Source organism: Habropoda laboriosa, unplaced genomic scaffold (genome assembly GCF_001263275.1).
Source record: "Habropoda laboriosa isolate 0110345459 unplaced genomic scaffold, ASM126327v1 scaffold5, whole genome shotgun sequence".
Classification (NCBI taxonomy): Eukaryota; Metazoa; Arthropoda; class Insecta; order Hymenoptera; family Apidae; genus Habropoda; species Habropoda laboriosa.
Window position 1 is genome coordinate 1210888 of NW_017100161.1, and position 15034 is coordinate 1225921.

The window sequence follows — 15034 nt, forward strand, 5'->3', positions numbered from 1 at the left end:
GATCGGTTGTCACGTGAAGCGTCAGCTGACATCGCGACATTCAACTTTGTGTACTCTACCAAGTCCACTGTTCAAGTTTCAGATTACGAGTTGGAGAGCTGAAATTTTGAAGTTTGACGAGAATTTAGAATTTGGAGATGGATTAATTGGGGAAGATCGTAAAAGTTAGTGGAAATTTGGGAATTAGAGCTTCTGGAAGGTTCTGAAGTCTAGAGACTCTCGTTTAGAGTCTGGATTTTCAGTTCGAGGGAAGTTTAGGACTTTGAGATTTGGAACTTGAGGTTCGAAGGAGTTTGAAGAGTGTCTTGGTGCTTAAATTCGAATTTACACAAGATAGGGAAGCTTAGAGAGCTCTTTGTTTATAGAAGATAGATCACCCGAGGTGTGAAGATGAAAATTTCGATCCATGAATTTTCTAAGGGTGACAAACAGCGTGAAAATTAAGAGACAGACAATTACCAGCGAAGGTAGGCAAAATAGATCGTCGTTCAGTTGGTTCGCAGATAAAGGGAAGGAAACCAGTTGCCGGTTATCGTCATTAATACGAAAGTAGGAAGAAAGTCGCGATTAGAAGTTAATTGAACAAATTAAGAAGCATCGATGCCGTTTCGCGGCTTCGCTATCTAATCGTAAAGAAATGGGGATGTTGGGGCAGGTATTGAATGTCTCTTCGCTGGCGAGAAACTGGTATTCAAAGTGGACGACGGGATGGCAAAATAAAGACAGAAGGAACGAACACAACCGGTCCTTTTTTCTAAGCAAAAAGTGAAAAAATAAAGAAAAGAAGCGAGTAGGAAGTCCACGGTGTTACAGTTAGCCGCGTGTATAATCCGTCGATTATCCACCTGATCTCGAGCCGATCATGGCTATTGTATTCTCTCAGTCGAAATCTTCCTCGAGTACAATGAATTTGTACCGTAGCCTGACCGTTAATGTACGCGAAACTCGAAGAAAACGTGACAAAAATCCGTGTCACGATGCCCACGTCACCGTGACCATAGAACAGTAGCAGATACTATCCGTAGAATAATCTCTGTTTGTATAAAAGTGTATTGTACGTAAACGGAATTCACCCACGACAATAGCTGTGGAATCGAAACTTTCTTTCGCTTTCATTTCGACATTTTTCTTACAGAGTGTACCAATCTTCTTCAGTTGTGGTATCGGTATCAAAGTACAAAATTAGGATTTTTAGAATTTTTTAATTTTCTTTTGCTTTCGTTTCGAAAATATTTCTAAAGCAGGACTTCTTCTCTTATGGATTTTGGAATTTTCATTTTTAAATTTTCCTCCGTTTCCGCTTTGAAATTTTTCCAAAGGAGGAATTTCACTTACGGCACCAATGCTAATTTTACCACAGCTTCAGAGCTCAAATTTCCGCAGCTTTCACTCCGAAAATCTCCGCAAAGGTGAACAATGCAGTCCCATTTACCTCCAGAGAATTTCACAAGAAATCCTCGAGAAGTGTTCCAGCGTTCGTACAATAGGAACTTAGAGGCGAGGAAACAAAGTCGAGTCAAGAGTCCATAAAATTACCATAACACATCCGAATTCAGCATTGATATTATTACAGTTCTCTGGAACAGCCTCGATGATCGCTTCTCGACACCTGGCAAGAGAGTACGTGCACTCGTTTTCTCAGTGCAAACATATCTCCGGCCGTTATGAAAATTACTAGCGCGGCCGTAGCCCACGCGTTTCACCGCCGCGCGATATGAGTAAGGTTCGAACGCTCGATACAGATTGGAATATTCTAATGCAGGGCCCCGTTCGCTCTGCACGCAACGAATCGACCCGTTCCGAGCCTCTCGACCAGCTATACAACTTTTCTATCTTCACGCACGATCGTCGCATCTACGTCGGTCCCCATGGTCCACCAACGGACAGAACAGAATCTGACTTGGGAGAAATGAGAGAGCCGAGGCGACGCGATTCGTCTCGATATCATCTCTTTTCGCTCTGTAGTTCCTCTGCGTACTCGACTTTCCTTCGCTGAGATCGAGACAGACGAAATCCTTCGATAATCGAAAATATTACCGGGGAATTGTGTAAATTTGGAGAGAGATACCTTGAGATTCTTTCATTTTTGGTGGAGAAATTTATTTTTGTTGCTTCGAAAATTTTCGGGGAAATTTGAGTTGAGAATTTTCAGTCTGTGGTTATTTCATGGAAATCCAACAAATGTCGCATCGTTCGTGACGGTTTCTGTACCAGCGGAGGCGTGCAACGTGTCGCAAGGTCGGCTCGATTTTTTTTTAATAGAACGGTACACTTTTTCACAGCGCGGTGATTGTTTAGACGATTTTAACGAGCCTTAATGAAAGGTCGTTCAAGGCGAACTCGTATTCGCTGTTATTTCGTACCTACCATAGACGTAACATTGACCGTAGTATCGTATAAACCTTCTAATGGCAACCTAACATTACATCCTCGCCACTCGTTGAATCGCCACAAGCGTCCAATAAAATTTTCCTCACGTGCAAATCTACGGTAAGAAGGTTGCAAGGGTAAAAATTCGACGACACTGGCAAACCCAGCTAAGCTAAGCCTCAATTTGCTTCTTTTCACCATTCCATCGTCGGTCGTTATTCAATTCTATTCCTCGTCACATCGTCAACTCATTAACCGTCCTACCAAGCAAAAAGAGGACCGTGTTTATTCTCGTCATCGCGGAGAGAACCTCAATTACACACTGGTTCCAGAATACAGATCAGGTCCATGTGAATGTTTACAAGGAAACGAGAAATCGACCCGAGAGAGATCCTCTATCCCCATTATCGGCGATCCTCTCTTTACAGACACCTTTGTACCGCGCTTCGGTTCGCCTTGACTCTCGTACAAAGGGAAAAATCGCGTCCAGATCGCGTTCCGTGACGCCTATCGTGGTTTCGAGAGACCTCCACTCCGCGCCGAGCAAAAAGTCAATATTAATTTCCGGTAGCTCCGACGGATTTGTCATAGTTCCACCTCCGGTCACGAACGCCTCGTAAACTACACTATTCGACTCTCCGTGGCTTGAGAAATGGGTGACCAGAGCGTTTCTGGTTGATACAGGCGATTCGATCCACTTTGAGATTATTTGGATCCTTCGATCGATCGTCGAGTATCGTTTCCCCGACTCGAAGCACGGATTTAGAGGATTTTCAGCTAGCAACGTGGTTTGCCAATTTTGTATTTCTCGTTTGAGAGTGTTTGAAGCGGTTTGAAGAGGAATTTCAAGTGTTTTGAGGCCGTAATTTAATTTAGAAGCTGTGTATAATCGTGTTTAGTCGGTCAGAAAGTATATTTCCCTCGTTTGATCGTGTTTGACGCGGTTTGACGAACTCGAGAAACTCTATTTACGAATTTCGTATGATTAATTAAGGGAACGATGGAAAGATTGGATGCATAATCGAGTGTACCAGGCTACTTTAATTATTGTTCCATTAAGAACTCGTTCCTCGGCAAGTTAAGTGACATGTCAGTGAACGACGTTGGTTTTGCTAATTTGACTTTCGCTCGCTCCCGTGTTACGTGCTTGTTTAACGGGTTATTAATTCACCACGATTGCACCGACATACTCCTGTTACGCCTTTCCCGACGAAAGTGCAGTCTGGCGAATTTAGCGGAAGATTTATTAGGAAACATACCTTCTGTGTAAAAGGTGATCAGTAAACTGAATTGCCGCTCCGAACTTAACGCAAAGTAATTCCCTCTGCTGGCAACCCTGTCGTGAAAAATGAATAATTCCGAGTCGGAGTGAAGTGAAAAAGAACCGTGGTAAATTACGCCACGAATATTCCACAACTACCAAGTAAACGTAGATTAATCATTCAATCAAATGACAAATTATCTCGCCTTTATTAGTACACGCGAAACCTAATCTTAATCCACGAAACGAAGAAAAACTTCCGGGGCACTGAAACGAGGTGATTCCTAAATCCCACAGCAGTTCCATAAATCAACAGAAAAGCTACCTAACCACAGCACGACGCTAAATAATTACACGTGTTATCCCCAGGCGAGTGACACGAAAAAGACAACACCTTCTTGACCCAACACCGTATCTCCACGATCCCCGAAGAAAGAAAGAAAGAAAAAACAACAGAAAGGCACACCTTAGCAGGTGTACCAGAGCCAGCTCACAGGTTTAGCAATGCAGCTCTAGCGAGTGTCCGAGTAGGATCGTCTAAAATCGAAAAAGGATCTGTACAATCTCAACAAGTTCGACCAGTCTCCACCCTTCCGTGTACTTAGAAAGTCATTACTCAAGAAATTCCAAGCCGTCCGGTAAATTCAACCGGTCCACCGGTAGATCCCTATCCGAGTACCCTGGCTACCGTACGTCCCCTCTCTTTCCATCTCCTTTCTCCGGAGAGAAAGAGGGAAAAAGGAGGAAAGAGATGGTATAAGCGAGTTCTCGATGAAGATAGAAACGTTCGGGGTCAAGGAATCGGCAGATGAACCAGCAGATAATCACGGAACCGGCGTTTATATAGAATGTAGATGTAATCACTGGCCTCGCAGGACTCGGAAGAGGAGACTCTCGACAGAGAAACGTCTCGTCTCTCTCTTGCTGTGTTTCTTCGAAGGAAAAGAGAGAGATAGAGAGTTGGCGTTGATCCTTGGAAGCAAGGTGGGATGCACCTTGGTACCTGTTACCTGCTACCACAGAGCGTTGCACGATGGGGACGGGACCCGAAGGGAGAGAGTCCAGGGATTAGAGACCGAGTGTGCCACGTGCCGCGGCTTCCACAGGTGGCTCTTTAAAACTCACTTACCCGCCTCCTTCTTCTCGTGACTCCCTCGCACGCGTCTCATGCACCGCTGCAGCCTCTTTCGCCGCAGAGGAAAACCGGAATTGGAGGCGCGACCCCGTGAGGAACCGGTCAAATCGCCGAGGATTCGCTCAGTCGCTCGAGCGATGTTTCGAGGGATTGGGGGACTTGTGGATGAGAGTATTTCCAGGGCAAATGTTGAGATAGTCGGACTGTTTCGGGGCAGGAAACCTGCTTTTCATAGAATCTGTCAAAATGGCGGATTTCAGATTTCTCAGTTTAAATTAAGACACCTTTGTGATACAAGTGTACGGTGACTTTGTTCAAATAAAGAGATTATTATGTTCATTAACAATACCTAAATATGCCAGAAGGGAAAAATATACTACTTTCAGCTTTGGGTGGTCTAGAGTTAATCAGTTCTTTGCAAATGAAATTGCTCTACGAACGTTTGAATCGAACTGTCCATATTCTCGCGCAAAGGTTCTAAATTTTTGGTCGATGGTGTGCCTACTGCACATAATTTTAATTAACCAACTTGTTCGAGTTCCTTCGAACGCAACGTGAACAACAGCGTACATCGTGAAAGGGATGAATTCACAGGGGTAAACCCACAGAATGGAAAGCGTTTAACACTGCCTTCTAGGAATGCAAATTGTGGGAGTGCTTGGGCGTGGAATCGAACTCGACGCAGGTTGCTTAATAAGTTTAAAAACACAGCTCGAACTCCGTGGAAAAGTTCAATTTATAAAATTCCAAACTGATAAACAGAATGTTATTAGAACCAACTACTTATGATTCATAATTTACCCCGCGAAAGAATATCGAAACTCGAAACGCAGATACAACACGTATCCATAATCCACCTAATAAACAAACCAAAAAAAAAAAAGAAAAGCAGAATCAGTCCAATTTACCCTTTCCCGTACAAGCTCATTGCCTCAGAGTGCCAAAGCAATATGGACCATTAAAATATCGAAGAAAAACTCCGCGAAATCGGTCTGGTCGATTTTAAACAGGTTCCCCCACAAAGCACCCTGCGCACGGTGCGTTTTTACGTAATCGAAAAATCGACGGGAAAGCTAATCAAGCGGAATGCAATTACAACTTTTCGAATCGGTCTACGTACATATACACACGCGTGAATATACGAGTACGTGATCGCGTTCCACAGTGAGACCGACTAAACGGAACGATCGTTAATTCCAGCACGGTGCAACGCGCGAAATGCAAAGGTTTCTTTCGAGGATTAGTCTAGATAGCGAGGTGATAAGGCTCACGGAGGGATCCCCGCGCGATTAATCGTTCCGTGTGTTTTACGATCGCCAGACCATGGGGAACCTAATGTCCCCTGGACCGTCCCTTGAAATGTGGCTTCCTACCTTCCCTCCCAATGAAATCTCATATGTTTCGCCGTAATAACCGGGCAGAGCTTGCTAGTTTATTACGCGAGCACGCGTGTGTGTGACTCGAAGAAGAAGAAAAAAAAAATAGAGAAGCACTACTCGTCGTCTTCGGAGAACCGGAATCTCGGGAGCGATTCGAGCGGAGGGAATCGCGGCCGGAGGAGAAATTCCCCGGGGAATTTGCGCGAAAGGAAGGGACCCCTGCGCGGTGATAGTTATTGCACGCTGTTTATCGCGCACCGTTACGCGTAGTTGTGTAATCGAAAGTCGCGTATCGATGCGACGTATGCATGCACGTGAAGTACTTACGCTCGCTGAACGCGTCTGATGCTGGGACTCGAAAGTTTATTCCGGCGGACAGGCGTGTCACGGTAGCGCCACTCGGCACAGGAATTTAGTGTTATGCGGGATTTTACGAGAACGGAGGAAACCTGCTCGTGTTTCTAGTAGCCGGGGACTTTTTACGGTGGTTCTTTTGGCGCTTCAGATTTTCCACCGGGGGAAATTATGGACCTCGCGTTCGATCGTGTCAGTGTGTCTACTGGCTCGACCACAAGTCGATGGACGTTTTGTGGGATTTTAGAGCAAGTTGGAAATATCGTCATTTTTAACGTTAATATATCGTTTTTGGTACAACGTTGTATTATAAGGGAGACTGAGTTAAAGAGTTGTCCGATCGAATTAAAAAATTAATTATACTACTAAAAAATTGTGACATTTAGTGCTAGGCTGGTATAGGTAATAAAATTAGTCCTGGCTGAATGCTTCTAGTTTACGTATTTACAAAAGCCACCTGTCGTCACAAACCTACTTAACGTAGCAATAAAAATGTTAAATTAGAGGACTTGAATAATATACACTTAAGAACATTCCCCTGAAATTTAGAAACCCACCAATTACAATATCACTCAGAATCTCCCAAATATTAACCCTTGAAATTTTGAATTTCGCGCCAAAGTAGCAATAAAAAAAAAACCCTACAAATGTACAAAAAAAGCACCGTTCGAATGTTCGAAAAACGTCCATCTCCCCAAAATATAAACTACCAACAACACCACAAGATCCAGATAGCTTGCACTTTCTATCCGATCACTGGATCGAGCGAGATCTCGACGCAGCTCTCGAGGGACGTGGTCGCGCAAGAACGGCCGTGAACGGCACGTGCCACAGGTGGCTCATCCGGAGCCAGTGATTCGCGAAACCTCGTCTTTTCCCTTTTACCCGGTCCAGCAGCTGGACAGGAAGCGGAGAAACCGGAATCGGGCCACGTCGCGGCGACAGACGCGACGCGTTACACACTTACTTACCCGCGTATCTCTCCTCACGTGGGCCGCTGCTCTCTGCCTCCTCTCGCCATGCTCCAGTAGGCTCGCGGATTTTTGTTCATTAACAGGACACCACCACGCGCCGGTTGGATTGTCGTGCCGCGGTGTACATAGCGCGCGATAACGACGCAGCGGGGATTTACGAGCCGATCCGTGATAAACCGTGAAACTTCCCCTCGCGATTCCTCCGCGACGCAGAGACGCGCGAGCTCCGATTCAGATCCTTCCTGCGGAGAGGATTTATGGTGTTTTTCCGCAACGAGTGTTTTGTCGCGATAGCCGCGAACGATCTCTCGAGAGTGGGCGGTGAACTGATTGATTCGAGTGTGTTTCAGCTCGAGAATGCTCTGGGCGTAGGTTCTTTATGTCGCAAGCGGAGGAAAGTTAAGGTGTAGTTTGCTCGATGTGTGAGGTAGATGGACGGTGTTCCCGGAGGATTTATAGTTTCAGATCTGAACCATGCATCTGCTAATGTCAATAATTATGTTCGAGTCCGGCTAATTTGAATAATCAGGTGAAAACTGATGTTTGCTCGCGGTGCTTTCGATGTGAACGTCGTGGAAACGTAGTAAACTGGAACGCTTCGCGGAGAAAAAGAGTCCGGAGATTGATGGACATTGCGCGGTAACGCTTCTAAACGCGGGTTCAAGTTGGAAGAGTGTAATTTCATCTCTGTTAAACTCGTTTCGAGAATATTCGCGAAACACCCTTCTGGAGAATATAATTTCGATTTGATTTAATTTGAGAAATTCAAGTGACAGCGGTAACCTAATTGTACGTTGTACAAGTGATCTTTCGTCTAGAAAAAATTAACCCGTTTCTTTCAGCAGCTGTACAATTTCGAGTTCACTTCACGCCAGCCACTGTACCTGGCATTAATGTAGATATATGCGTTTGTGAATTGCTCGTGTGGCTGCACCACGTGCGTCGCCACGGTGGCCAAGTACGGGTAATGGGGTTAATGAGCAGCCACGGCGATCTTTTTGTTGGCTGAAAGCTCGATCGAGCGCCATAATGCTAATCCGTGGCGCGCGCGAGCGAGCGCGAGAGCTCGTAGATTGCGTCGACGAGAAGTTCAGGCTACGCCTTGGCTGAATATTCATAAGGACCATCGGAAACCTGAGCGGCGCGATCGTCGTCGCCTCGATATGCCCACGATCATCGTACGGCCATCGAGGATCCGCAGAAAAAACTGGACGCGTCCGCGAATCCTCCGATCGTTATGAATTATTCAGCTGCTCGGATCGTAGCCTCCCTGTCGATCGTTAACGTAACGGTAGAAACGTCCACCTGTCACGATCCATGTGATTAAGACCAGGCAAAACGGCTGGGAAATTATCCAGCCTCCATTTTTTCTTATTCCACTCGCGTGTGATTTATGAATTTCAGACTTTTGTTGGCTTCGTTCGAGTCGTTTAGGTCAACCTCCTTCGGAGTTTCATCTTAACTATAAGTCTCGGAATAGAGAAAACATCCTTAGAGACGATCTCGAAAAATTTTCTTCCAAGTTTCATCTTCGCTATAGGTCTTGGAGTAACAAAACATTCTTAAAGATGGTTTAGATAAATCGTACAGTAATTACGATTGTCTGAAGCTACGAAATCCATCTGAAACCTAAAACAGGACACGAATTTCCAATCTTGAAATATTCTCAAAATCTCTCAATCACTCTGTCCCTCGCTACCCTAACCCCAGACCCATCCATCACGAGAATCAGCGAGCATAAACTAGAAACAGCCAAAGATCCTCTGAATTTCCACGAGAACTCCTGGATCATCTCTCCCTTACGTAAACAGTAAATAGTGGAAGGTAGCCTAACTAGCTAGCGAGCAGTAGCCAGCTACTACCTTTCTTCTTCCTGCTCATCTTTCTCCGCCGCCAGTCGATCCCTCTCGACTGGCGGTAATGGCGGTGCTCCGGCCGCTTAACAACGCGTGACAATATGCATCGAGAAATTGCTCGAGCACCCTGAACGCCTTGCAATAGATCCCCGAGGCTTCTTCCGAACCTAGAGAAGAGTGGGTATACCATGGAACCGTTTTCCGAATAACAGTCGAAAGCTAACCGCGGCGAGTCTCACGCGAAAACGTCGATACATTATGCAACCCATAAACGGACCCATTCGAAGATGGGATCCTGGAAAGGATCCGAGCACAGTCTCTGCAACGTCTCTCCCATGGGATTTCGATGGAATTCACAACGGCGCCTAGAGATCACCCTTACCCCATCTCTTCTCGCTCCTCCTCTCCGGCTTGGGTCATGTTTATTAATTTATTCGAATCGCGCGGCGGAATGCGCGGTATTCTCGCGATGATCTATATGGCGGATCGTTCCTCGAGGATTCTTACAGCTTCCGTGTTGCATTCTTTCTCACGTTGGCAAAGGTTCGATCGCGAAGCCCGGAAATCGAGCACCGGTTAATACCTACGGCTATTTTTCCTTTCAGATAGTTCTACGGAGAGTAGTTAGAACGATCCGTTTTTAAAATATTGTTTATAGTAGGTTTATATATAGGGAGAGTGCACGAGAGGTTGGCTTCTTTTATTGGTTTGAAGAGAGGATGGTATGTGCCGCTGTTTCTTGTTTCTCAGAGAAGGAATTCGAGGGTTTATTAAGCGCGTTCTACGGCAAGGCTCGATGTGAGGAATCCTCTCGCTTTATGGTTGCACCGGCTGCGAGGGGAAGCTGGTTCTTAATCGATGGGAGGAGATTAAGTGTCCGATGTGTGGTGTACCTGGGCGTTTCGATGTTTCTGATTGAGTATCGATAATTCAAGGCGATTTTTCCCAGGGATACTTGGGCACACTTGTCGATCTCCCCAGTGATTACTTCGGTATTGAAAAATTCTAAGATTTATAACTTAACACGATGGTCACCACTGACTGGAGTGTCTCAAATGTTTCGAACTTCGTAGTCAACTAAAAATTTCGAACTTCGTAGCTAACTAGACATTATTCTGAATTTAAAAAAGAAATAGAATAGAAATAAATTAATAGTAATAAAACAAAAAAATATTACGCTTAGAATAATGAAAATTTTCTTATGGCTTCCTGAGAGAATGGCAGTCACCGTGCCAAAGTTCACACAATGCTTAACCCTTTAATTACGAAAGGCGTATGTATACGCTGTCACAGGATTTATCAATATGTACGAAAGGCGTAAATAGTTTTCTATTTCTGTCAATAAACATAACGATGTGCAACAGCCAGTCACAGCGATTGTCGTACGAATATCGCGCCGTAAAAAGACGATTTTCCGAAGAAAATTTCACACAACACGATCCAATAGAAACCTCGAACAACTTGACAGAAAATAGCGACGACCACACGCAGGGCTTGTTTCCCTACGCAAACACGATTACCAGTTGGAGGCTCGTTGGGCCCCGCAGACGAGATTTCCTTCCGACAGTTAGAGGCTCCGCTGTCTAAAGAGAGGGGCTAGTTAGCAAAGTGCGCGGCCGTTCAGGGCTGCCATAAACAATGGTTTTAGCGAGTGCGTACACACAGTGCGGACTCCCACGGTCGCGAGAGGGAAACGGGAACGTCTCCCGAACGAGGCTGGTCTTTACGCGCACTTTGCCCGTCCACCACTCACCCACTTTGCTTTACTTAAGGCCGTTTCAACCGTATCCCAACAATCCCGCCTGGCTTCTCTACTCTTTCGCTCCGCGCAACAGATTTCTCTCCGTCCAACGATCGTCTGGCTTTTACCCGACGTTTACTCGCCGTTCTAGCTTACATTCCAACCTCTATTAGAGACGGCCAGCACGAGCCCTCCGCGTTCGAAACCGCGCGCGGTTCCGACCAGAAACGTACCCAGCCTACCAGCTAAACAATCATCCTTCCCTCTACCGTCCTCATTTCCGATAAGTTCCTGCCCTTTTTGCTGCTACTCTACGCCAAAGTTGCAACGTTTCTTGCACAGGAGAAACCGTGTCGTTTCCCTCCCTTCTTCGTACTCCTTTTTTCGGCGCGGAAACGACGAAGATGATCGCCGGTTTTCTGAGGTTTAGAGAAGCTCCGGGAGGTTCGAGAGTATCAGTGTTTATTCACTCTGTGGAGAGTTAGGTTGATTCAGGTACGAAGGGACTATGTGAAAATTATGTCGTCAATTTGCATCTTGGAACGGAGAGAGGAAACGCGTAGTTCTGCTCCCACGAGTCTTCCGGTTCGCGGGTTTCTCGCGGAAACGCAGGAGCTGTTTCAAATTTCACGGATGAACGGCGAACGCCCGATGACAATTGGCTCGCAGGATGATTCCGGCTCGGGAAGATGCTAGTCTTTATTACCCCCAATTCTACCGTGAGTTTATTAATACCGGTTGGAAGGCTTCTGCGAAGATCTAATTAACGCAGGGACGAATTTTCACTGGATGTACGTACCTTGTTCTGTTCGTTATGCGGGCGCACTACACGTTTAACTGCGTCGCAGAGCTCGAAACGTACTGGCGGCTGCCTAGAAGAACACTGTAAACAAACGACGCCTTTCATCGTTTGTGTCTTCGAAGTCCAAGGAAACCTACGCTCGATACTGTTGTGATTTTTTCCCTTTTCTTTCATGTGTTCGTCGAGTTCGCGGAAAGGAAGATTACTAGCCCCGGATTCCATAATAAACAACTGAAGTATAAGTTAACAAATGTCGACGGAGAAACTACCAAAATAAGAATTTGTGGAATCTGAGTTTAATAATATTGAAGAAGTAAAGAAAATTTCGCTGCGTACTCTGAAACATGTTACACTGTTTCCTTCTTCTCAGATATATACTAATTCAAGTATATTTCTTTAAAATAAACGAATTATCTAAAATTTGGGATTGTCAATCCCAAGTTTGAACTGGGCCCAAGATCTTCCGTTACACACTGTCCAAAAAAGACAATTCCACCCATCACAGAGACACTATTACCAAAAAAGGCACACAGTCAGTTAACCCTGGAATCCTCGAATGAAACACAAAATTTGGGATTATCAATTCCAAGTTTGAACTGGGTCCAAGATCTTCCGCTACACACTGTCCAAGAACGACAATTCCACCCATCACAGAGACACAATTCCCAGAAGAAGTCGACAATCAATTAACCTTGTAATCCTTGAATGGAAACACCCAGCAGCGAAACGAAAAATTCAATTTGCCCGATTGCGTGATCGAAGGTGTCGTCCCTAGTAAAACGATTTGGTCTAACGCGATTTCAGCTTGCTCGCGAGCAAGAAAAAGCAATTCCCCCGCTGGTTGGTAACCGAAAACGGACAAGCATCTGGGTCGGAGTCGATCCGGGTGGAGTATCGTTCGAAACGACGCCTCCATTCATCCTTTCATTCATCCGGAGGAATCAGCGGTGGCTAGGTGGCTGGTCTGGCGGCCTTCTCGGGCGTAATAAGCAAAAAAGCACCGGCCAGCCGGGCCATTACGCGGAGAGGAGCGAGGAAATGGTCGACCGCGGGCGTAAAAAGCGTGGCAAAGGCGATTCGAGAGATGTTCGAAGACCGGCCCCGCTGCCTCATTTTTCTGCCGCTATTCCTTCTTCTTCGACGGGCAAACGCAACACGCCCGCGACACGCCATTGTCCACGGTATTCTTACGCGGGGGGGGGGGGGTCGTCGATTCATGAAACTTCCCTCCGTGAACCATTTTCTCCACAGCCAAGACACACCTGTGTGCACCTGTGACGAGGCTAACCGGTGGGAAGAAAGAAAACGCTCCAGGGAGTAGAGTTTTCTTGGGGGGTCTACCAGAGATTCTCGTGATTGAGGCTCTTTGTTCGACGGATGATAGTTCTGTTGCTTGTGATTGGAACGGCTGGAATTTCTGGAGGATTCACCGGAGTTCGAGTTAATGGTTCTAATTCTCAATAGAGATTGGATCGATGATTTATGATTTACTTGTTACCCAGAGAGTAAATAGCTGGACCTTGTTTTATAATAACGTAGGTAGCCATTTTTGGGGATGGCAGATTCGTCAATATTCAAATTAAGAGATAACTTGGTATATAAATAAACAAATTGATATGTGGAGAACATTTTGCAGGAGTAGAAAAAATTGTTACGTAAGATTGTATACGTAAGAAATTCGATATTAGGCACCATTGTTCGGCTTCGCCGAAAGTGTCTTATCGCGAGGCCCTCGGTTTAGCCGACAGAGAAGGTTTTCGGTTACTTCAACAGAAACAGTCTCCAGGAAAACCGCGTTTGATCTTCGTTGCGACACGGGACAAAGAAGACTGACGGTTGAAGAAGACGAGCTCTCGTCCAGAGCGCATCAGTCTTACTATTACACGAAACGCGAAAGGACGAAGAGATCGAACCTCAAGACTCGGTCTCTTAAACCTCCTTTGGTACACTTACAATTGCTAGAAATTGTCAGAGACTTCATTTGCATATTTCGTTAGCGAGCACCGAGAAGCGACCTAAATTTTCGCGAATCTCTTGCAAAATATCTTCAGCTAGCCTACCAAATGGCAATCTTAAAGAAATCAGAAAAAAAGATCGTCGTTTTATTATTAACCCTCCAAGTCCGATACCAGAAATCCACAATTTTCACATTTTCATATATTCCAAATAAGTAGCCTCCCAATTTGAAGCATAAAGTAGACTATTTTAACCTTAAAAAAGAATTCTACAAATTTAAAACAGCCCCGGTGTTTCAAAAGGGGTTAATAAAGGGAGCTTAGAGGGTTAAGAAAAATTCGGTAGAATGTACGGGACTCTGGAGTCCCAGTGGAACTTAAGAGGGTCAAAGATCCCTCTAAAACGGCCTATCTCACCTGAGCAAGTATCGAAATAATTGCACGTTTAACGGATTCCAGAAGGAGACGAGGGGTTGAACAGACGCCTCGTCCAGATCGACGGGGTGTTGTCCGAGGCGGAGGAGGGTGGCGGAAGACGAGGGTCGGAAGGAGGGTGGCGTGCTATGATCAGCATGGAGCTTCCGGCACACACGACGCAGCATGGTGCTCTTCACCTGGGGGTCGGGGTCGGGGTCAACCCAGGTGACCCAGCCGGAAGTGCCCTGACCGCCATTCATCCGCATCCTCAAGACCCCCTGGCTCTCCACCACCATAATCACGGAGCTGCAACACCCGGAGGTATGCACGAGGACTCCAAGAAAAAACGTATGTTTCTTCTTACGAATCCATTGTCCCTCATCCTCTTATCTTAGAATAGTAAACCTCGCAGGAAAGAGTTAGAGGAACTTGTACGTAAAATCAAACATGTTACTTCTCGCATTACTTTTTCAAAGAGTTAACGTAATTGAGGACATTTTCCTGCGATTCTAATTTTAATTAATTTTAAGTACAAATTTTTTTTTTTTTTTTTTTTTTTTGAATTGCAATAAAATGTTAGGTATTTGATAAATTACGATGAAATTCGAGAGAGACTTTTCTGCGACTTGTATCAGGTATCAGTTGTAATGGAATGGACGAGTTCACGATGATTTCATTCATTGATCGTCGGGACAAACGAGTTTCGAGTGGACGTAAAAGTCGCGAGGTTAATGTTTCATCACGGTAATTGGTCTTCTTCTTGTCCGCGTTGTCGAGTCGACGTCCACCC

The 15034-nt window shown here is 45.4% G+C and overlaps 1 protein-coding gene across 1 annotated transcript in view; it reads right to left on the reverse strand.

Annotated features, from left to right (window-relative positions):
• LOC108577426 overlaps positions 1-13419 on the reverse strand; it is an 87205-nt gene extending 73786 nt beyond the window's left edge. The window contains 3 exon segments of the mRNA XM_017940574.1: positions 11870-11953; positions 13214-13289; positions 13364-13419. Of these exon segments, the coding sequence (XP_017796063.1) occupies positions 11870-11953; positions 13214-13289; positions 13364-13419 (216 nt within the window).
• Positions 13420-15034: the final 1615 nt, after the last annotated feature.